This window comes from Dendrobates tinctorius, unplaced genomic scaffold, assembly GCF_039654945.1.
Source record: "Dendrobates tinctorius isolate UK_male_01 unplaced genomic scaffold, ASM3965494v1 ptg000103l, whole genome shotgun sequence".
Classification (NCBI taxonomy): domain Eukaryota; kingdom Metazoa; phylum Chordata; class Amphibia; order Anura; family Dendrobatidae; genus Dendrobates; species Dendrobates tinctorius.
Window position 1 is genome coordinate 6,552,529 of NW_027361771.1, and position 25,002 is coordinate 6,577,530.

General features: G+C 45.0%; 1 protein-coding gene across 1 annotated transcript in view; it reads right to left on the minus strand.

The window, feature by feature from the left end:
- Window positions 1–24,144, minus strand: part of TSEN54 (tRNA splicing endonuclease subunit 54) — a 41,756-nt gene extending 17,612 nt beyond the window's left edge. Inside the window, exons 1-10 of the mRNA XM_073587997.1 lie at window positions 23,989–24,144; window positions 22,439–22,603; window positions 21,960–22,023; window positions 20,808–20,891; window positions 19,690–19,788; window positions 12,207–12,259; window positions 7,816–7,902; window positions 6,721–7,343; window positions 5,863–5,923; window positions 322–438 (exon numbers count right to left, since the gene is read on the minus strand). Coding sequence (XP_073444098.1) covers window positions 322–438; window positions 5,863–5,923; window positions 6,721–7,343; window positions 7,816–7,902; window positions 12,207–12,259; window positions 19,690–19,788; window positions 20,808–20,891; window positions 21,960–22,023; window positions 22,439–22,603; window positions 23,989–23,996 — 1,361 coding nt within the window. The 5' untranslated portion in view covers window positions 23,997–24,144. The remainder of the gene's footprint in view (window positions 1–321; window positions 439–5,862; window positions 5,924–6,720; window positions 7,344–7,815; window positions 7,903–12,206; window positions 12,260–19,689; window positions 19,789–20,807; window positions 20,892–21,959; window positions 22,024–22,438; window positions 22,604–23,988) is intronic.
- Between the last annotated feature and the right edge of the window lie 858 nt (window positions 24,145–25,002).

Sequence of the window (25,002 nt, forward strand, 5' to 3'; positions counted from 1 at the left end):
ATCGCAGATATCAAGGTATTATTTTATAAAATTTTCTATGACATACATGCCAATATAGATGGATTAGGAGAACGATCATACTGACAGATTACTTCTCATACATTTGCTCTGCAATGGCTGCTGCATTTGTTATGCTTTCTTATATAGCATCATCATATCCCACAATGCGTTAGAGGAGACTGACCGATTTGCAAAAGATTGTTTGCAAATCAATGTAATGCGGTCTAGTTCAAAAGTAAAAATTAAGTCCCATGTAGCCCATACCTAAATGTTCATTCTGCCTTCATATACCCTATAGAGTTCATATAACTAGCCACCTACCTGCGCACACACAAATAAGCATATGGTTTGCCTGGTTTGGATTTCCTATACTCTGAGTTACCATCAGCTTGATACAAATTAAAGTGTATCTGCGGTACATTCTGCTTGTCTTGTAGTCTGTAAACAGGAAATAAATCATTTAATTTCACTATTTCTCAAAAGCTTCAGAACTTATAAATTCAATGCAAAATGTATAAATCTGAGGTTATAATTACACGAATGACAATCACACGAGTGCTACTCTGCATTCAAAATACAGATACTTTGAGTCTTCAGGACAGAGCATTACTCCATTTTAAGAATTTTCCCTTCTTGATATTTTTTTTGTCGACAATGCCATAAAAGGACTTTTTTTTTTTTTTTTTTTTTTTTTTAAATGCCATCATTTTATGGTACATATAATCTTAAAAAAAAAAAACACTTTGTGCGAGCTTGAAAGAAGAGAGGAATTTTATCAAGTTTTTTTTTCAAATACATAACCTTTAACCTGGGGGTTGAAATCACTGCAGTGATGCCAACACTGAGTTATGTTGTACTACTTTTGCACAGACTTTAACCCCTTAAGCCCCAAGGGTGGTTTGCACGTTCATTACCGGGCCAATTTTTACAATTCTGAACACTGTCCCTTTATGAGGTTATAACTCTGAAACGCTTCCATGAATCCCGGTGATACTGACATTGTTTTCTCGTGACATATTGTACTTCATGTTAGTGGTAAAATTTCATTCATATAGCTTGTGTTTATTTGTGAAAAAAACGGAAATTTGGCGAAAACTTTGAAAATTTTGCAATTTTCCAAATTTGAATTTTTATGCCCTTAAATCACAGAGATACGGAACACAAAAAACTTAATAAATAACATTTCCCACATGTTTACTTTACATCAGCATAATTTTGGAACCAAAATTTTTTTTTTGTTAGGAAGTTATAAGGGTTAAAAATTGACCAGCGATTTCTAATTTTTGCAACACCATTTTACTTTTACGGACCACATCACATTTGAAGCCACTTTGAGGGGTCTATATGATAGAATGGTGTCACTTTTGGGTATTTTCTAAAAACTGCACCCCTTAAGGTGCTCAAAACCACATTCAAGAAGTTTATTAACCCTTTGGGTGCGTCACAGGATTTTTTTGAATATTAAAAAAAATGAACATTTGACTTTTTTTCACAAAAAAAAAAAATAAGTCAGGTTCGATATTTTTTTTTTTTTTTACCAAGGTGTAACAGGAGAAATTGGACTGCAAAAGTTATTGTGCAATTTATCCTGAGTACGCTGATACCTGATATGTGGGGGGAAACCACTGTTTCGGCGCATGGCAGACCTCAGTAGGGAAGGAGCGCTGTTTGACTTTTTCAATGCAAAATTGGCTGGAATTCAGATCGGACGCCATGTCGCGTTTGGAGAGCCCCTGATGTACCTAAACAGTGGAAACCCCCCACAAGTGACCCTATTTTGGAAACTAGACCCCCCCAAGGAACTTATCTAGATATGTGGTGAGAACTTTGAACCCACAAGGGCTTCATAGAAGTTTATAACGTACTGCGGTACAATTAAAAAAATCATATTTTTTCCACAAAAATGATCTTTACACCTCCAATTTTTATTTTTCCAAGGGTAACAGGACCCTAAAAGTTATTGTGCAATTTGTCCTGAGTACGCTGATACCCCATATGTGGGGGTAAATGACTATTTGGGCGCATGGCAGAGCTCGGAAGGGAAGCAGCGCCATTTGACGTTTTTGGCTGGAATTGAGATCGGATACCATTTCGCATTTGGAAAGCCCCTGATGTACCAAAACAGTGGAAATCCCCCATAAATGACACCCTTTTGGAAACTAGACCCCCCAAGGAACTTATCTAGATGTGTGGTGAGCACTTTGAACCCCCCAGTGCTTCACAGAAGTTTATAACGCCCGGGCGTGAAAATAAAAAAAATCGTATTTTTTCCACAAACATGATCTTTTAGTCACCAATTTTTTTTTTATTTTCCCAAGGGTACAAGGAGAAATTCGACCCCAAAAGTTGTTGTCCAATTTGTCCTGAGTACGCTGATACCTCATATGTTGGAGAAAACTACTGTATGGGCACACGTTGGGGCTCGGAAGGGAAGTAGTGACGTTTTGGAATGCAGACTTTGATGGAATGGTCTGCGGGTGTCATGTTGCTTTTGGAGAGCCCCTAATGTACCTAAACAGTGGAAACCCCCCACAAGTGACCCCATTTCTTAAACTAGACCCCCCACGGAACTTATCTAGATGTGTGGTGAGCACTTTGAACCCCCAAGTGCTTCACAGAAGTTTATAACGCCTGGGCGTGAAAATAAAGAAATCATTTTTTTCCAAAATGATATTTTTGCCCCCAAGTTTTTATTTTCCTAAGGGTAACAGGAGAAATTGGACCCCAAAAGTCGTTTTGCAATTTGTCCTGAGTAGGCTGATACCCTACATGTGGGGGTAAAACACTGTTTGGGCGCATGGCAGAGCTTGGAAGGGAAGGAGCACCATTTGACTTTTTCAACGCAGAATTGGCTGGAATTGAGATCAGACGCCATGTTGCATATGGAGAGCCCCTGATGTGCCCAAACAGTGGAAACCCCCCAATTATAACTCCAAACCTAACATCAACACACCCCTAACCCTAATCTCAGCCCTAACCCTAGCGGGAAAATGGAAATACATTTTTTTATTATTATTTTTCCCTAACTAAGGGGGTGATCACGGGGGGTTTGATTTACTATTTATGGCGGTTTTTATGTTTGGCAGCTGTCACACGCCAAAAGACGCTTTTTATTGTAAATATAGTTTTTGCATCACCACATATTGAGAGCTATAATTTTTCCGTATTTTGACCCACCGAGTCATGTGAGGTCTTATTCTTTGCGGGACGAGTTGACGTTTTTATTGGTACCATTTTCGGGCATGTGACATTTTTTGATCGCTTTTTATTCCGATTTTTGGGACGCAGAATGAACAAAAACCAGCGTTTCATGAATTTCTTTTGGGGGGCGTTTACACCGTTCCGTGTGCGGTAAAATCGATAAAGCGCTTTTATTCGTGGGGTCAATACGGTTACAGCGATACCTCATTTATGTCTTTTTTTATCTTTTGGCGCTTTTATGCAATGAAAACTATTTTATAGAAAAAATAATTATTTTTGCATCGCTTTATTCTGCGAGCTATAACTTTATTTTTTTGCGGATGACGCTGTATGGCAGCTCGTTTTTTGCGGGACAAGCTGACGTTTTCAGCGGTACCATGGATATTTATATGCGTCTTTGATCGTGCGTTAGGCCGGTTTCACATTAGCGCATTTTATGCGCACGCACGGCCGGGGGTAGCTCCGCCCCCGAGCCGGCTCTCTGCCCGGCGTGCCCGCCCCTTCCTTGTAGCGCCGCCTCCTAGCGCACAGCGGCGCCTGCGATCGGCGCACCCTATCTTTAGCATAGGGTGCGCCGATCGTGCGCAGGTCGTGCGCTAGTTGCGCTTTGACCTGCGCTGCGCACTTTTGACGGTGCGCCGTGCGCGCCAAAATCGAACTTTTCGGATTTTGGCGCGCACGGCGCACCGTCATAAGTGCGCAGCGCAGGTCAAAGCGCAACTAGCGCACGACCTGCGCACGATCGGCGCACCCTATGCTAAAGATAGGGTGCGCCGATCGCAGGCGCCGCTGTCCGCTAGGAGGCGGCGCTACAAGGAAGGGGCGGGCACGCCGGGCAGAGAGCCGGATCGGGGGCGGAGCTACCCCCGGCCGTGCGCGCGCTGAAAATGCGCTAATGTGAAACCAGCCTTATTGCACTTTTAGTTTGGCGGTATGATAATAAATCATTATTCTTTGCTACGTTTTGTATTTTTATTTTTTAAGGGGTTCGCTAAATGTACAGGTTTATAGGGCGGGTCGTTACGGACACGGCGATACCAAATGTGTACTTTTATTGTTTTGTTGTTTTTTATTTTCAAAAAATGAATTTATTGGGGAATTTTTTTTTTTTTTTTTTACTAATTTAGCGATTTTTTAAAAATTATCTTTACTTTATTACATTGTCCCAGGTGGGACATCACTGTCCTGTGATAGATCGCTGCCCCCTCCCTGCCGATGCTTCCCTTTAACCCCCGGTACACCGCGATTGTCAGGGGAAGCTGCAGGTTAGCAGCGACACGCGTTGGGTTCTGTGGGCAGTGCGAGTATGCTTAGGTAATTTTCATGTGATCCAGCAATTGCCTTCCCTCATCTATGGACTTGCATGGTAATCATTTGGATTGTTTACATACCTACAAGTGACTATTAGACTGATCGGACTTTATTGCTGCAAATTGTCCATATGTTTATACTAAACAATTTATGCATATTATATGGTGATAGAGGGCATTGTTGTGAATGTATTTTTTTGAAACACTTATTTATATAAAACATTTCTTCCTTTGTATACTGCATGTGTTCTCCACCTGCCCACTTTTGTTTCATTTGTGGTTTTTAATTGTTTCTATTGTACACTTGGATCTCTCTGGCTGTTGTATGTCAATAAAAGCCTTTTTTCGCATGGACATTCTGCTGTTGCGTGCATGTTATCCTGTGTCTCTTTTCTCCCTTTTTTTTTTTTCTTTTGTTCGAGCGTGCATGTGTTTTCCTGTGTGTGAGCGTGCACGTGTATTTTAGGCAATGTGCACACGCTGCGGATTGGTTGTGGATTTGTATCTGCGGAACCGCAGGTAAAATGACCTGCAGTTTTACCTGCGGATTGGCCTGCGGTTTATCATCTCTACAATGGAGGAGATGGTAAACCGCAGCGGAATCCGCAGAAACGAAGTGACACATGTCATTTCTTTCTGCGGATTCAAAACCGCAGCTTTTCCGCAGTTAACAATCCGCAGCATGTGCACCGCAGAATGTAAATCACATAGGATAACATGCTACGGTACACTGTCTACAGAACTGCTGTAGATCTGCAACGGATCCGCAGCAAAAAACGCAGCTTGTGCACATAGCCTTACTGCGTGTGAGCGTGTATTTTCGTGTGTGAGCATGTGTATTTCCCTGTGCGTGAGCATGTATGTGCGTGCGCGCGCATGTGAGCACGTATATGTATTCCCAGTTTATGATACAGCGAGCAGCTGCCTGCCATCCTCGGTGACAGTCTACTTGTCAGTATAACTTTGAAGTCACCAAAAAAATGGCTCCGCACTGTGATCCTAAATTTCATTCTCGCTTTTCCCTCAGGAAACACCCAGAAGGGGAGGGGATGAATGACATCACACACGTGAGCAGATTCAGCCCATATTTACTGCAGTTGTAATGTGAGCTAGTTGTACACTAGGTTTTTGTGTGAAATTTCAGTAGCTGCTCCCCCTAGTGTTTAAAAGTGGAAATACCAAACCTTTTTAAATTATTTTTCATATTTTACTAAATTATAAACAAATGATAATATTTGTTTACAAAATTTAAACATTAATTCTTTACATTTTTTCATTTAGCTTCTTTTGATGGCACCTTCCCTTTAATTGTTCTGCCAGGGACATGTCTTCTGTTCGCTACTGCACTTACCTCTTACCATCTTCTAGTAAAGTAGATTGACTAATAATCATTACTTGCTCTAAAACAGAAGCTGGAAATAACAATAAGGAGTTAATATAGCAAATGTGTCATTATCAACATTATCAATGGATAGCAATAAAATCAGTCAATAATACCTGTCACTCTGCACCTTGTTGTCCATTACATTAAATTTATAGCAAATTTTAGAAAGTAGTAATATAATCGTCTCTATAACAGTGGAAAATCTGGGTCTGACGCTGGGAATATAATGCTAGTTTAGGTCATCAGATCTCATTCATAGTAGCATATTAGTGATTGTAATACTGTACAGATGTTAAAAGTGTGCCAGTGTCACGGTGGTCCGATTTGAGGCCTAAGGCCAGGTTCATGCCGCTTTAATGCAGTCCGTTCAACGCATAGCGTTGACGGACTGCGTTAACGCTACTGCATAATACAGTGCATATGCTTCATCTGCGCTACCAGTGACGGACCCTCAGACGCTGCAGACCGCGCACGAGGGTCCATCACAGAATGACGGCACATCGTTAGCACATGCTGATTATGGAATGCGTTAGCGATGCGCTCGGTAATGGGAGTGAATGGCAGCGTTAACGGATGTGTTACATTGCGTTATGCCGCGGTGTAACGCAATCCGTTAAACGGACCTGCCAAACGCAGTATGAACCCAGCCTAACACCAAGTGCTTGACATTCTGACTGAAAAAAATTGAACAACGTAGTAGTAATGTTTTACATCCCTAGATTTTGGGCAATATTAACACTACACAATTTACACCATCCTAAGGTATGATTGTTCATGTTTGGGAGATTAAGTATTAAAAAATATAAGGCGCTAGCAAAAATTCACCTGTAGATTTCACCTGTCCAGGTGTCAGCAGTGGGGTGACTGTACTTGACCAAAGATGTGCTGGCCTCTCCCTATGACTCTGGCATTCTCTCTCTTGTAGGAGCTTCTTATATTCACTCCAGTTTCTGCATTTCTTTATTTTAGGGTCAGCATTGATGCTGATTTTGTACTTCCGTTCCCAGTCCAATTGATCTTGTTCTTTTCTGGAGAACTTTTCTGCGCGCAAGTTTAGTTTCCCTAACCAAGGAGATATATTCACTTGGCGGCCAACCACATTTTCAGGAAGAAAGGCAGGCTCAGGATCCGGCAGCTGAACATTCGGCTGATCATATGCACAGTTAGGAAAACAGAATTTAGAGAAATCCCATCTGTAGCTCTCTTTTGATTTGATAAGAGCCGCTTCTTCAAGGTCATGAGCAGTTTCTTTGCTTTCCAGCTGATTGTTATTATTTCTGGCTTCTTCGTCAATGTTCATGTTTTTTACTATAGCAGGCACAAATGCTATTGGTTTTGGAGTAAAGGAATCATCTGTTCCTGGGCAATGACTAATCCGTGGTTGTGAGGACTTATTTTCGTCTCTGCTATTGCTTCGTGATGTCTCCAACTCATTTTCAGTTCCTAAACTGCAAATTTAACATAAAAAAAGAGAAAAAAAAACAACACATACAAAAAAAATCAGGTTATTTTGGCTCTAATCAACCATTTCATTATCTGTACTTTTTCTGAGTTTGTGGCCTGCACAGCCTTACTATGCTGCAAGAAATAAAAAGCTTGGGTCCGACTGCAGATGTGGCTGCTGGACCAGGTTCCCGAGAATCATTTTGCTCAAAGCTATTAAAAGGGATTTTTAGGTCACTACAACTACTCAACAGCACAAAAGGGATCAACAATAAAGGAACCACGTCGCTCCAGTCACACCCAAACATTCATTCAATGTGTGGTCAAAGTAGGGATCACAAAGAGTGACTACACTGCTACTCTTGTGAATGGAAGGGTTACATAATGCAGCAGACAATTGTTGAACGTCAGTCAATTCCAAAACATTATTCCCAATCCAACTCAAAAACTATACTTTATGAGACCATGGATTATTACCCTGTTCTTGAACTCCTCTTACGCTTCCTGTTTGATACCGACGGGATCTCCAAATTTATCTGTCTTTCGTACGGTAACTGAATTGAGCTACAACAAAAAAATTTAAAAAAAAAAAGAATGAGAAAGCAGAGAAAATAATATGTTTCAGTGGAAGGACATCAGATTCCAGAATATCACTCAACGATACAGCAATGTTAGTAAGGCTAGATTCACACATACATGAAATGCAACTACCTGAGCTAACTGCCCCACAAGCATGTCTGAAGCAGTTAGCTCAGGTCAGGAAACCCACCAGACGGGCCGTGCACTGTGGTGTTTCCTGGACGTGATTTCATCCCAAGTACAACAAATCAGATGACAAATGGGTCTAGGCAGAGTTCACATCCGAGGCTCCTTTCTGAATCGGACACTTTTTCATAATTTGTTCCAAAAAAATTATAGTGCAGCGGTTTTTTGTTTTTTTTTTTATAAAACCATGGACACCACGATGCAACCAGATGGACTTCAGTATAAATCAATAGGGTCCATAAAGTGTCATCCTCATGACTCATGCGACTGATCTGTTTTTTTTTTTTTGATGCTCTTATAAAAGACTATAAAACGTACAAAGCGATGTTAAGCTGGCCTTGAAAAGATGTGTTCATCAAAGAAAGAGTCCTGTACATTAGCAAGATGATAGAGGTCCTAACAAAGAACAGCTTTTGTTCTGGCAGAAGCGACTTACCCATGTATCAAGTGCATTAAGATGAAGGGATTGTTCAGCGATAACTTAAAGGGAATCTGTCAGCAGGATTGTGCACAGTAACCTACAGACAGTGTCAGGTAGGCGCCATTATACGGATTAAAATGATACCTGGGTGATGAAATCTGTCTTGTGGTTGTTGTTTAATCTTCATTTTCAGTTTTGGGTTATGCCAGCGCCCCGGGAGGGCCTGTGGGGGGGGGGGGTCTTCATGTGGTGCTCTGATTGGGTATTCATGTGTATGGCTTCTCACAGGTCACTGACCCCACACTGACCTCCCCCTAGATTACATAATGAATATTCTATATATTGAAAAAAAAATGAAAAAAGTGCCTTCAGCGGGCCTGCACTGCAGCCTGATCCACATGTAAAATGTGCATATCATTCAGTTAATTGATGCGATAAAGAAATATATTTATAAAAAAAAAATTAAAAAAAAAAAAATAAAATAAAGATGCTACTGCGCAGGCACTAGGGCGCCATCTTTGAGGAGGCAATTATTTTTCTCTTCCTTAATGAATTTCTTTATAACACCAATTAACCAAATTATATGCACATTTTACATGCAGATCATGCTGCAGTGTAGACACCACCACCTGCTGAAGGCGTTTTTTTTTCCCCAATATAGAATATTCATTATATACACACACGTGGTCAAAATTGTTGGTACCCCTCGTTTAATGAAAGAAATACCCACAATGGTGACAGAAATAACTTGAATCTGACAAAAGTAATAATAAATCAAAAATCTATGAAAATGAACAAATGAAAGTCAGACATTGCTTTTCAACCATGCTTCCACAGAATTTAAAAAAAATAAAAAACTCATGAAATAGGCCTGGAGAGAAATGATGGTACCCTTAACTTAATATTTTGTTGCACAACCTTTTGAGGCAATCACTGCAATCAAGCGATTCCTTTAACTGTCAATGATACTTCTGAACCTTTCGACAAGTATTTTGGCCCACTCCTCAAGAGCAAACTGCTCCAGTTGTCTCATGTTTGAAGGTTGCCTTTTTTAGACGGCATGTTTCAGCTCTTTCCATAGATGCTCATTAAGATTTAGGTCAGGGCTCCTAGAAGGCCATTTCAGAATAGTCCAGTGTTTTCTTCTTAGCCATTCTTGGGTGTTTTTAGCTGTGTGTTTTGGGTCATATCCTGTTGCAAGACAAATGACCTGTGACCAAACTTTCTGACACTGGGCAACAAATATATCTCTAGAATCCCTTGATAGTCTTGAGATTTCATTGTACAGATTCTAGACACCCTGTGCCAGATGCAGCAAAGCAGCACCAGAACATAACAGAGCCTCCTCTATGTTTCACAGTAGGGACAGTGTTCTTTTCTTGATATGCTTCATTTTTTCGTCCGTGAACATAGAGCTGATGTGCCTTGCCAAAAAGTTCCATTTTTGTCTCATCTGTCCATAAGACCGTCTCCCAGAAGCTTTGTTCCTTGTCAACATGTAGTTTGGCAAATTCCAGTCTGGCTTTTTTATGATTTTTTTTTCCAACACTGGTGTCCTGCTTGGTTGTCTCCCATGAAGTCCACTTTGGCTCATACAACGACGGATGATGGGATCTGACACTAAAAGGTGAACTTCACGCTCAAGGAACATCAATCTGTTTAGAAGTTTTTCTGGGTTCTTTTGTTACCATTCGTATTATCCGTCTCTTTGATTTGTCATCAATTTTCCTCCTTTGGTCGCGTCCAGGGAGGTTGGCTACAGTCCCATGGAGCTTAAATTTCTGAGTAATATGTGCAACTGTAGTCACAGGAACATCAAGCTGCTTGTAAATGGTCTTATAGCTTTTACCTTTAACATGTTCGTCTATAAATTTTCTTTCTACTCTCCTGAGACATCTCTTTTCTTCGCTTCCCCTGGTCCATGTTGAGTGTGATACACACCACGTCACCAAACAGCACAGTGAGTATCCGTAGCCCTCTATACAGGCCCACTCACTGATTCCAAGATTGTAGACATCTGTGATGCCAATTAGTGGACACACCTTGATTTAACATGTCCCTTTTGTCACATTATTTTAAGGGGTACCATCATTTCTGTCCAGGCCCATTTCATCTAGATATATAAAGCTGTGTGTGTGTGTGTGTGTGTGTGTGTGTGTGTGTGTGTGTGTGTGTGTGTGTGTGTGTGTGTGTGTGTGTGTATGTATGTATCAAGCCCCACCCACTGGGCTGCGGAGGGAGAGAGCGGGGCTGCGGAGGGAGAGCAGGACACAGATGGAGAGAGCGGGACCCACAGTTAGTTACTATGCCCGGGCAATGCCGGGCTCTTCAGCTACTGAGTTATATTTTTAAAAAAATTCTGTTGAAAAGCAATGTCTGACTTTCATTTGTTCATTTTCATAAAATTATTTATTATTTTTGTCAGATTCAAGTTATTTCTGTGACAATTGTGGGTTTTTCTGTAATTAAACGAGGGGTACCAACAATTTTGACCATGTGTGTAAACTAGGGTGCAGGTCACTGAGGGATCAGTGACCTATCAGCAGTCTGCATTTTGACTAGCTAAGCAAAGCACCACATGAAGACCCCCACAGGCCGCCCCAAAGCACAAACTTATTAACTCAAAACAAGGATTAAACAACAACCACAAGACGGATTTCATCAACAAAAGGTATCATTTTATTCAGTATACCGGCACCAACCTGACACTGTCTGTAGGTTGCTGTGCACAATGCTGCTGACAGGTTCCCTTTAAACATTGCAGGTAAGTAGTGCTGCTCTTGATGTTGCAATTCCAAAGATCTTCCAGAATTACATGCATGATCAGCAGATTTGGTGCAACCTGCCTTATTCATTAAAATACTTAAATACCGTACTCACAAGAATCATGCAAAGGTCATCTCCTGATGCAGAAGTGTACTGCTATAACAGTCTAGTCAGGCCACGTTCAGACGGTAAGAATTTTACCACAGTATTTGTAAGCCAGAACCAGGAGTGGGTGATAAATCAAGAAGTGGTGACGTGTTTCTAATCTACTTTTCCTCTGATTGTTCCACTCCTGGGTTTGGCTTACATATACTGACCAATACTGAAGGTGTGAACATGGCCTTAAAGTGATATTCTGGAAAGAGAAAGCTATCACTTTACAGTATTCGACTCCGAGATCACCAGAATGAACTGTTTGAATGTAGAGGGAAAGGGGGTGGGGGAAAAAGGGGCATGCTCTATGGGACTGCTATATTTAGCCATAACCTGCAGGGCCATAGACAATGAATGGAGCGGCACATGCAGTCTCAGGGTTGTCTATGTCAGATTTAATCCAAAAGAGGCAACTTAATGATTGTTTCGCATTAACTATTTGTTAGGTGTCCGTTTTTCTTTTCAGTTAGCCATTAAAAAGGTACTAACCACCGAGGACTCTCAATTCCAAATATTTTTCTACCTACTGGCTAACACGGTACAAAGATATACATCTCTCCCGTAGTATAGGCAAAAATTTTGCTTAAATGTAAACTGCAAGCAATTCAATAGACGCAAAGACGATTCCCACGGAAATATATTAGCTTTATAGAAACCTAAACATTAACTCGATTAGAATGAATGCAGCCCGAAAATTGTCAAAAACCAACAAAAATAGTTACGGCTAAGCAGAGAAACTTCAGTAAAAGCCAAGTGTTCGCACCTTGGATCAAAACGGGTGACAATGTAGCCCAGTCTTTTCAAGTGGCTATACACCTGTATGAAAAGCCAGAAAGAAATATTAACTAGTAGAGAAGCAGAATACTGCTATGGACGCATTGACATTGTGTATGTCAGAAGACTTCCCAGTGTACGCCTCCGACAGCTGCCTGGAATATATACCTATGTACTGATGGTACATATAGCCCATAGGCTGCCATGTTACTTTTTTCCATGCTATTCTGTACCATTACAATAAAGTATCAAATAAGGAAATGGTTGTATTCAATTGCATCAAGGCATATCAAATATGAAATACGTGAAATACGAATAGCATAATGGCTTTTGTAATATAGAAAAAACATATGAGATACTTAGCACAAAATTTGGCCAAAAGATGTGAGCCCATTCACCAACGTCAAGGTGATCTCATTGAACGGGTCCTTATTCTAACTGCCTAGTGTGAACTAACCTCTGGCTAATAACATGGTAAAGCCTGTATTTATAGGAAGGTTGGAACCAAAATGAGATTGAATGTAATTAAAATCACAGCCTGATGAAGGGCGGAGTGCTCAGTCAGAAAGCTAGCATACAAATGACAGAAAAAACTGACGGCAAATCTAGAACTAGTCTGAATAGGTGCATACCAAAAAACAGCTTACATATCAAATAAGGAAATGGTTGCACTCAATTGCATCAAGGCATATCACATATGAAATGTGAATAGCATAATGGCTTTTGTAATCTAGCTGTGATTTTAATTCCATCCAAACACATTTTGGTTCCTATCTTCCTATAAATACAGGCTTTACCATGTTATTAGCCAGTAGTTCACATGAGGCAGTTAGAATAGGGACCCGTTCAATGAGATCACCTTGACGTTGGTGAATGGGCTCACAACTTTTGGCCAAATTTTGTGCTAAGTATCTCATATGTTTTTTCTAGATTACAAAAGCCATTATGCTACTCGTATTTCACATATTTCATATTTGATATGCCTTGATGCATTTGAGTGGAACCATTTCCTTATTTGATACTTTATTGTAATGGTACAGAATAGCATGAAAAAAAAGGAGATTTTTGTGTACTCACCGTAAAATCTCTTTCTCTTAGCCTTTAATTGGGGGACACAGAACCTTGGGTGTTATGCTGCTGTCCACTAGGAGGCGACACTATGCATAATCTGAAAAAGATTAACTTTGGCTCCTCCTCTGCAGTATACACCCCTGGACGGCGTCAGCCTTCTCCAGTTTTGTGCCAAAGCATAAGGAGGAACGTAACCAAATAACATAACCATGCCTGTAAGAAGGCTACTATGTACGAGCTCAAAGAACAATATGAGAACTCAACAGGAAACAACGGCCCGTAAGGGCAACAGGGTGGGAGCTGTGTCCCCCAATTAAAGGCTAAGAGAAAGAGATTTTACGGTGAATACACAAAAACCTCCTTTACTCTGTCGCCTAATTGGGGGACACAGAACCTTGGGACGTCCCAAAGCAGTCCCTGGGTGGGAAGCAGTGGACGAATATTGTGCTGACAGTCCCCTAGACTTGGGGTACTGCCGCCTGCAGAACCAGTCTACCCAGGCTCGCATCCGCTGAGGACTGGGTATGAACACTGTAGTGTTTCGTAAACGTGTGTAGGCTAGTCCAAGTGGCCGCCTTGCACACTTGTTGTGCCGAAGCCTGATGCCGAATGGCCCAGGAGGTCCCTACTGCCCGTGTAGAGTGTGCCCTGATACCGGCCGGAAGAGGGGGAACTGTTAAGTCGGTAGGCCTCATGTATGGTGGACTTGATCCACCTGGCAAGGGTAGCCTTGGAAGCCGGCAACCCCTTGCGACTACCTTCCGGAAGAATGAGGAGGGAATCAGATTTCCGGAAAGGTGCAGTCCTGGACACGTAAATCCGCAATGCTCTGACGAGGTCAAGCGTATGCAGAGCCTTCTCCACTCTATGAACCGGAAGGGAAGGCTGTGAAATCTCTTCAGTAAGGTGAAAGTTGGACACAACCTTCGGAAGGATGGTACCGTGCGGAGAACCACCTTGTCCTGGTGAAAGGCCGTCTGCAGGAAAGTGCTGACAATTCCGACACTCTGCGTAACGAGGTGATCGCCACTAGAAAAAACACTTTTTGAGACAGAATGGAGAGTGGAACTCCTCTACGAGGTTCGAAGGGTGGAGCTTGCAATGCTGTCAGGACCCGATTGAGGTCCCACGTATCCAGCGGACGTTTGTAGGGAGGAACCAATCGGGAAACTCCCTGGATGAAAGTCCTTACTTGCGGTTTAATAGCAATGCGCTTTTGAAAAAGGACTGAAAGCGCCGACACCTGACTCTTAAGCGAACTTAAGGATAGCTTGGCATCTAGGCCCAATTGAAGAAAACCTAGTACCTTCGGGAGGGAATAAGGGAGTGGGACTTGTCCATGAGATTCGCACCAAGAAAAGAAAGCTCTCCAGGTACGATAATAGAGCTTGGCGGAGGCAGGATTCCTTGCCCTGATCATAGTTGCAATGACTGCCGGTGAAAAACCTGCCTGGGTTAGAATCCAGGTTTCAAGGGCCATGCCGTCAAATTGAGAGCCCCTGAATTCTGGTGGAAGAACGGACCTTGAGACAGAAGGTCGTGACGGTCGGGTAGACGCCAGGGGGCGTCTGCCGTAACTTGGACGATGTCTGCGTACCAAGTACGTCTGGGCCAGTCTGGCGCGATGAGGATGGTCGGAACTCCCTCTTGCTTGATCTTCCTCACGACCCTGGCGATTAGGGGGAGGGGTGGAAAAATGTACAGGAGTCGGAACTGGGACCAGTCCTGGACCAGGGCATCCGCTCCGAGCGACCGCGGGTCGTGTGTCCTGGCCATGAAATTGGGAACCTTGGTATTGAGATGGGATGCCATTAGGTCCACATCCGGGGTTCCCCAGCGTTGACAGATCTGGCAAAAAATCTCGGGATGGAGAGACCACTCCCCCGAGTCCATTCCTTGCCTGCTGAGGAAGTCGGCTTCCCAGTTTTCTACACCCGGAATGTGTACCGCAGAAAGTACCGACCTTGTGTCTTCCGCCCAGCGGAGGATATGAGCCACTTCTCTCATCGCCTGGACGCTGCGGGTCCCGCCTTGGTGGTTCACGTATGCCACAGCCGTGGCATTGTCCGACTGTATCCGTATGTGCGAGGCTGCAAGCAAGTGATGAAATGCTCTCAGTGCCAAGAGAATGGCCCTGATTTCCAGAACATTGATGGGCAATGTCACTTCCCTCGGTGACCACTTGCCCTGTGCCCTGTGATGTAGGTGCACCGCCCCCCAGCCTGTCAGGCTTGCATCGGTAGTCAGGATCTTCCATTGTCCTGAGAGGAATGGCTTCCCTCGTGTAAGCGAGTTTGGTTTGAGCCACCAATGCAGGGACCTCCTGGTTGATGACGTCAACCTGAACTCCCTGTCGAGGGAGAGAGGGTTTCTGTCCCAAGATCTGAGTATGGCTAGTTGAAGGACCCTGAGGTGAAACTGGGCAAATGTCACTGCCTCTATTGCTGCTGCCATCCTGCCGAGGATTCTCATGGCAAACCGGAAAGATCGAGGAGGACTGCGAAGGAGTGTGCGAACTCCCAGACGGATGGCCAGTGTCTTGTCCTTGGGAAGGATCACCAGGCCCCTGGCGGTGTCGAATACCATTACCAGGAAAGTTAGAGTCCGAGTTGGGATGGTCGACGATTTCTGTAGGTTGACTAGCCATCCCAGGCGACTCAGAGTGTCTAGAGTGATTGAGATACTGACCTCGCAGTCTTTGAAAGTGGGAGACTTGATGAGGAGGTCGTCCAGGTACGGGACGACTAGGATGCCTCTTGAGTGCAGGACGTCCATGGTGGCCGCCATGACTTTGGTGAACGTTCTTGGAGCCGTGGCGAGTCCGAACGGAAGGGCGACAAACTGGTAGTGGTTTTGGTTGACCGCGAACCTGAGAAACCTTTGGTGGGCGGGAGCAATTGGTATGTGGAGATACGCATCCTGTATGTCTATGGAGGCGAGGTATTCTCCCTGCTCCATGGATGCAATGATGGACCGGAGGGACTCCATGCGGAAATGACGGACCCGTACGTAATTGTTGAGCTGTTTTAGGTCCAGTATGGGTCGGACGCCGCCTCCTTTCTTGGGGACTACGAACAAATTTGAGTAGAATCCTCGGAATCTCTCGTTCGCGGGAACCGGCACCACAACTCCTGATTGAAGGAGAGGAAACCGCTTGGTGGAAAACACGAGCCTTTTCTGGTGGTGTTGGAGGAACAGAAAGGAAGAACCGGTTCGGTGGAACGGAAGTGAACTCTATCTTGTATCCGGAAGACACTATTTCCCTGACCCACCTGTCATCTGTAATAGGCAGCCAGACTTGCTGAAAGAGTAAAAGGCAGCCGCCTACTGGTGGGGTGTCTTCCGGAGGTCTCGAGTCATGATGAAGTGAAGTTCTGAGGTTTTCCTCCCTTGGGTTTCGCTTGGCCTGCTTTCGACTGCCAAGCCCTGTCCGGTCGCTGCTGCGTCCGTGGGTTGTCTCTGCGTGGAGAACGGTTGCGGTTTTGCACTGGGCGCGAAACGGACCAGCCCGAGGAATTCCGAAAGGATCGGAATCGCGTCTGGTTTCTTCGTTTAAACGTGCGTTTCGGTTTTAGTTGAGGGAGAGAGGTACTCTTACCCCCAGTGGCATTGGCTATCATGGTGTCCAACTTTTCGCCGAAAAGTCTTCCAGTAAAATACGGAAGTCGCGTGAGGAACTTCTTTGAGGCCGCATCCGCTTTCCATTCTCGCAGCCAGAGGATGCGTCGGATCGTGATGGCGTTTGATGCTATTCCCGCTACACCTCTGGCGGAATCCAGGGCTGCATGAATCATGTAGTCTGCTACCACTGCCATCTGGACCGCTTGGTCCGAGAGTTCAGGATTTGAAGCCTGAAGACCCTCCTGTAGTTTTTTGGCCCAAGCCAGGATGGCCTTGGCTGCCCAAACTGAAGCAAACGCAGGGCCCAGAGAGGCGCATGCCGCTTCGAAAATAGAACAAGCCATGCGTTCTACTTGCCGGTCTGCTGCGTCCCTGAGGGTTGAGCTATCCGGCAGAGAGAGTAAAGTCTGCGCTGCTAGCCTAGAAACCGGAGGGTCCACTTCAGGTGGATCTGTCCATTGTTTGGTGTCTTTCTGTGGGAAGGGGTACTTCGCTTCCAAATATTTGCGATTAGCGAATTTTTTGTCAGGCTGCGCAAACTGTTTGGTAAGTATTTTCTCAAACTCATCATGATTAGGGAAGACCTTAGGTGGTTTTTGAACACTTTCGAAGCAAATCCTATGTTCTGGGACTTCCGGGGGCGACTCTGGAATTTTTAGCACCCGATGAATGGCAGAAATTATGTCCTCAACTAGCGCTGTATTGCTAGGGGGAGAAGGTACCACGGACCTGACCGTTTCATTATCTGAGTCGGAGTCACAGATGCCCTCCGAATCCTGTGCCTCGCTAAGGTGATCCCTGGAGGGCGACCTGGGGCGGGGGTCTTCTGTGGTGGGGGATCCCTGTGGTAAATTGCACTGTCTGTCTGTGGCAGGGGACTGCCCAGGAGACCTGGAATGACGCTGTCTCTCCCTAGAGGGGGACGACCTTGTGCTATAGTGCGACTCAGGTGATCGAGACCTGTGGGTCCGCTTACGTCTGTGGGAGTCGGAAGCAGCATGTTCCTGAGACAAGCTGTCCGTTTGCTGTGTACCGTCCATAGCCGGGGCCCGACTCTGCAGAGCTTGCAGTAATGTAGCAGTTAGGTTGTCTATGGACTGTGACATAGACTGAGACATCTGAGTTGCCCATTCCGGCGTGGCCTGTGACACTGAAGCGTCAGTAGGGACTCCCTGGGGTTCTGACCCAGAGTTCAGGATGCAGTCCCGGCAGTGCGGATACGTGCTGCCACTAGGGAGCGTGGCTTTGCAGGCTGTGCAGAATGCATAGAAACATTCCTGCCTGATTCTCTTCCTTGAGCCCGGCATAGTGCACAAAGGCTGGCTATTAGGGATCGAACAGGGGTGGCTACGCAGAGGGAACCCACAGAAAGCCTTATAGGAAGTATAGATTCACAGCTGAGTAATGAGAACCCAGCTGTGAGCTTACCCCACCGGTGTGCCCCTAGGTCCAGCGCCGACAGATCCCAGTTCTGTGCCCCCCGGAGACCGCTGTGATGCTCCTCTCCTGGATCTCATCCAGAAAAAATGGCCACCGGGGCTCTGAGGGTAGGGAGGAGCGGGCGGAGAGCTGAAAAGGGCACGCTGGGCTGTGTAAAAAAAAGCGCCATTTCTGCCTCAATCCGCCCCTTCTATGACACTCCAGCGTGTCATTTTGGTCATCCGGGGGGCAGGGAAAAGGCGGCGGCTTCAGCTAGGCCAAAGCCGCGGCCTAAATTAGAAGCCTGATGCCCAGGAGGGCTCCAGAGCGGCGCGGTAGTCCGGGGGGGGGGGGGCGGATTTGTACCAGACCCCCCCAGAATGGTCGACTGGATAGCGGTGGGGGTAGCAGGGGTAGCGGTTTTTGTATGGGGGGCCCCTGAAGCGCTATGGAGCCGCTGCTGCTGCAGAGACAGGGACGCAGAAAAGCCCTGTCTCTGCTGTGCCATCCAGTCCGCACCCTCCCCCGGCCACAACAGGATCCCTCAGCCAGCCTGGGGTCCCTGGAAGCTGCGAAATGCTGCCTGATCTCCGACCCTACCTGAGGCGTCTCAACCTAATACCCCCTGCGGGGGATTAGGGAGGGTGCGTCTGTCACCGTCAGGGGGTCTTCATCCTCGCCTCAACCTCAACCCAGACCCCTTAAAGGGGTTGGGGAAGGAGGGGGGTCTCAACCTCGAACCAGGACCCGAGGGACTGGGGAGGGAGCGACATGGGGAAAAACCACCTCGACCTCAACCAGATACCCCTAATAGGGGACCGAGGAGGGAGCCATGCCGGGAGTCTCGCTGGAGACCCACTTTTCTTCATCTGTATTTCCGGTGAAAAAAAGGAAAAAAAAAAACGGAAGAAAAAAGGTGTGCCTCCTTGCGACACTAAGCAAAAACTGGAGAAGGCTGACGCTGTCCAGGGGTGTATACTGCAGAGGAGGAGCCAAAGTTAATCTTTTTCAGATTATGCATAGTGTCGCCTCCTAGTGGACAGCAGCATAACACCCAAGGTTCTGTGTCCCCCAATTAGGCGACAGAGTAAGTAACCATTTCCTTATTTGCTATGTAAGCTGTTTATTGGTATGCACCTATTCAGACTAGTTCTAGATGTACCGTCAGTTTTTTCTGTCATTACAATAAAGTATATCAGCCTCACAGATACCAACAGGACACCCTTTTGGCTTTCAACAGAAGACTTGGGCTCTACCGATCTGTTCTACATGTAGTCGTGGCGTTCTCAATACATCAAATACACACGTCAACTGCAATGTGAATACATTCTTAGTGACAAAAATAATAATTCCGACTGTACCTGATAGTGTAGTAGACTGACTGGCCCACGAGAGAGCAGTGCCTCATAAGCCTCTTGGACAGACAGTGGAAGCCCCCTGTAAAACAGCTGAATCGTTCCCTAAACAGAGAAACCATGATCATTTACAGGACACGTGCACACTACCGGATTGTTGGTTCAAGTGCTGCCCGTGAAAAAGAGAACACGGAAAGGACTCAGACCAGTGGTATTCAATGGGACAGTGAAGATGAGCAATTTTTAGTTTTCACAGAGTCTGTGCGTACACGAGTCTTTTCTGTGTTGGATGAGAATCAACTATTCAAGTCCATGGGTATAAGTGATATATTGGATTCCATACAGAGCCACCATAGAGCATCACATTTTTATTGACGCATGGAAATTGTTTTTAGTCGTGTACATATTAAATAACTGCTACTGTATAAAAACTGACTGGACACAGGTGAAAAAAAATTGTCTGCATTTTCTGGCTAAAATTTGGACTTTTTATATGCTTATGTGAACTTAAATGGTTATTCCCACCTCCAAGATCCCATCCCGATATACAGTAGATGTAATAATAATAGTAAATACCTCCAATTAGAAACGTAGTATAGTTCTTCAGATTCGCTATGTCACTTACCCCCATGTAGGGCATTGCAGTAGCTTAGGTATTCTTGGTTATAACCACTCATATAGTGGCAGTTAGACAGCTTTTCGTGGTCATAACCATGAATTTCTAAGCTACTGTAATGCCGCACATGAGGTAAGCGACAAAGCGAATCAGAAGAACTATACTACATTTCTACTTGGAGGTATTCGCTAATATTATGATTATTACACTTCCTACATATTGGGATAGGATCTTGGAGATGGAGACACCCCTTTAATGGTTAACAAGGCACAGAGAAGTTATATTATAAACTACAAACAAATAAGGTGTGAGACCTGAATATACTGTATGAAAGTCAAAACTACTAATAATGGTGTCAAACTGATCCAAGTATACATGAATTATATGCTTAATGGGCCCATTTTATCAGACGAACAAAAGGCAGGCATTATTGCATGCAGCAACCGGAGCCCACCATTCATTTCTATGCACCGTGCCTGATTGTTATGGGGGAGAAGTTAAAACTTACACACTCCAGTAAGTAGACGGCTTCCTCAGGCAGGAGACACTGCCTTCCTCCCTCTGTGAAACCCATCGTCTGCCAAAACTTGCCCTGCACATAAGAGTTACAGATTATCACATGTGCCATAATCGAGGGCTGAAACAAGTGTTTGTTGTAGCTCTCGAATTGTGCGTGGTGTACAGTGGCCTTCCGGGCTTGAGGCAGCTCTATGTAAGCTTCTTTGCATACCTTAATGCAGGATTTGGGATTTTTTATTTTATTTTCTACTTGTTTAGTCTGTGTGTGATTACTTATGTACTTTTGCATCTAGATTTAAGGGGACCCGTCACATGTCAGGGAAAGGCCAAAGAGCGCCGGCGCAAGCGCACTACAATACTTTGCCCGCGGCAGGACAGAAAAGTGCACCTGCGCAGAAGCACGATGCTGAGGACACTGTGGATGATGTAGAACGCACTATCCACGAGAAGCACAGAGAGAGGACGACATTGCAAGAAGTTAGGAAGCACCGGACCAAGACAGCGACATCCATTGGACCGGACCACCCCGTAGGAGTGTATAATAAAAGCTTTGTTTTATGGAGAGCGTGTCAGGGACATATATATAGCATTCTATCACATACGGCTTACAGGTGCTGGCCTTACTTTATACGGTAAAAATCTGGTGACAGATGCCCTTAAACATCTGCACTGTATGGTTGACATGCACCATACTTCCTGTTTTATTACCAAAAACATTTATTTTTCTCTCTACTTTACCAAGAAAAAAAGGGGGAGGGCAATTCTATTTTTTATTTCATACTTTTAAAAACTTAAATGCTGCTGCCAGAAATTGACAGTGGCATCTAAATGATGATTAAAGGCAGCATGCAGAGCTCAGCTGCCAGTGATTGTATTAGACACAGATGGCAGCTATGCAGAACAGCCAGCATCTACAGCATGCAGAGTGGGCTTAGCTCCCAAGCCCGCTCCACATGTCCCACTCCCCACTGGGAGCGTTAACAAGGCTGGGCTTTAGGCAGGTATTTCAGGGGGCTGAAAAATCCATGGCAGACAGTTGCCAGAGGTAAAAGTGGCCTTGGGTGTTACATATCTGTGAACGGTTTCATTTCCAGTTTATTAGACCTTTAACCCCAATTTCATCAGCCAAAAGTACACATACTGCAGGAATTGTCAGCTCCACCAATTCTTCTTCTGGTTTCCATACGCCTCTTCCCAAGCTTCCCCTGCAAAAGACAAGCTGATCTGTGATTTGAGAGCAATTTGTGCCATATAAATACGATCATATACAACATGCACAGAAGGTGGGACCCGAAATCTGATGTAGGGGTCCTAATACTAAGCTACACAATGTTAATGTTTGCAAGTCCATGGAGGAAATGTGCAGCCGTGAGCTAGAAGCAGAGCAAGCTGCGCCAGACATCACGCTACGCCAGAGAGCACGCGGCTCAATGTGTGTGCCAACTGACATATAGTAAAGCCTGCCAGCACAAAGACTGCCCAAACTGCATCACTTCCCCACAGCTCTTTACAAGCTGAGCTTCAATCTCGCCCCTTGCAACCAGTACAGAGCTGCTCTTCTAAGCCTGAAATAACGATGGTGAGTGAGCGGTGTGCGCCTAATCCCATGACATTACTTACAGTCGCTCCACACGCTCCTCTCCCAGCAACTCCCATTGCTCAGCGCGACAGATCTGCAGCTTCTCATTCTGGATCTGTGACCCATCAGGCAAAAAGTCCTTCTGTCCATGTGAGCGCTGAGGAAGGCTCTGCTCCCGACTCCGCACTTCAAACAACTCTGCTGGGCTGAAAGGCATAAATACATAGCCAAGTGAATACAGGAGGATTTATTAATAAAAGGAAAAGTTGGGTCAAAGCAAGTAACAAAGTGCAGCTTTTTTTTTTTTAAAAGCTTTAAAAAAATAATTGGTATTTAAAAAGGTTGCCATGGACAACAGCTAAACTTTTCAGGGACTCCATAACAAGCGCCATCTCCCATAGGGAAACAGCAGCTGCTTTTTAGTTCCCATAACTGGAGTTGAGCGAATATCTTCGGTTCCCCGCTTATGCGGTAAGTTATAGCGCTTGGAGAATAATCTACAGCGGGAACTCGGCTTCCTGGATCGCGCCGGCCGATCAGCTGATCGCTGCCGCAGCTGCATGTGTCGCGGCTGTGTCACTGTCACACCACATGCATGGAGAGCCCAACACACAGGGTCGAGTTGGAGCAAAATCCACCTGACAAAATGCTCCGAAAACACCAGAAATTATTAATTATTGTTTGGTGTAGAAAACGACTTGAGCGCTTTTTAAACACTTCTGGTTTCCAAAAACCCTCTTGGAAAATGCTCCAGAAGTCACAATATCAATGAGAAGGTTAAAAGAAAAAAAACACGTGGAAGTTTTCCAGATATTTTGTCCTTCTAGCCTTTTTAGTGTTTTTGATAAAAAAAAAAAAGGGAGGAGGATAGCCTCACCTTGATTAATGGAGTAAAAATAAAAAGGCAAAGACACGCTTTAGGTTTACAACATTCTGGGGACATTTTGGCTACCTAGGAAAGGCACAGTGTGAACGTAGCCTATGGGGAGGTGCAGATGGTCAGTAAACGCTGTGGGTTGGATGCTGTGTACTTGTGAGGCGTCCAAACATTACAGCACAGACGCCCGTGACTCACCCGCGGACACGGCCATGCAGCTCATCTCTCCAGACCGCAGCATGTCTATTTCTGCGGCGGAGACGCTCAGCCTCCACAAGATAAGGTCACATACAATGTATAGGACGCGGTTCAGTGATCACCTGCGGAATCACCTGCGTTCATAGACGGCAGCGCTCTGGACGGAGAGGAGAGTGGGCACATAGCCTTACAGACGGTGTAGCAGATGCTGAGAATGGATCTGATCACATACAATGGGAATACGTCTGGCGCGTTTAGTCGTTAGCGGAGTACAGACTGCCATACACTGCGCCAGGATTCCGCTGACATCACTGACCCGGGTCGCACCAGCACAGTCATGGAAAGCAATGCCAACAACAATGGCTTATATAGAGCAAAAAGAAAACGTGGGTATGCTGCGTTACTGCAGTGACAAGAAGGCTGCAGCAGCTGCGGCACAGATGAGAGGGGCAGTTCTACCTGTCATGGCCGATCACACTCCCAACAATCACACCGGGCAGCACCGAGGACACATACCTCAGCATCCCTCACTACGGGTCCGGCTCTACGTCCACATACTAGTCACACACCGGTAACGCACATGTATCCGGTCAGGAACAGCGAGAGACAAGCACATGACGGACAGCTCCGCAGCCAATCAGCACGAACCTCGGTCGCTGTGATTGGATACCAGTCTAACCTCTCTGGCGTATGAGGAGAACTCGGCCTGCTATTGGAGCACAACTGGCCACTCATGCCTGCAGAGGGTCACGTGAGCGGCCGGCTGGTGAAGACTTTCTCTGCGCCCCCTGTAGGAGACAGGAGTGATTACTTAGGAGGTTCTAGCTCTACACACCAGGCCCAATCACACACTGGCTCCTGCTTCTTTCTGAGGCCCATATTCAACCTCTTACGCACCTTACAAAACTATTTGTCTCATTCACCAGCCTCCTGCTTCTTCCCCTTAGGGCAGGGGGAGCACATTTTTGGCCCAAAGGTCACATTGTCACACTGCCTTTTGCTCCAGTCTCTGAGGTGGAGGATAACACAGATGAGTGGAATGTTTCCCACCTTTGTTTAAGTGACTTCTTTTTAACATATTGGCTGTGACCTTCTGCTCTTCAGCTATGAGAATGGACTATTTATTCGACGATTTTTCAATCCCACCTCTTTTTCATGGGCTTGTTCTGCTAATGTTGTATTTTAATCCCTTAAAATTGCCGATACATTTTATTAATGCAAAAGGTGTGTGTGCCCCCCCTTTCACTGGGAGTCAGGGGCGGACACTGACAGCTTGGGGCCCCTGGGCAAGAAATGTGTCCGGGCCCCCCTCCTTTTATGGCGTCAAAGCTACGTGTATATATATATATAGATAGATATTATATAGCCACACCCTACATGTATATATATTACATAGTCTCCTTTATTATGTATATTGCTGTCTCTTACACAGTGCCTTCTCTTGTTATGTACAGTTCCGTCCCTTACATATTGGATTATATAGAGCCCTGTTTTTTATTACATACCGTCCTGTCTTGTTAGCTGTATAAT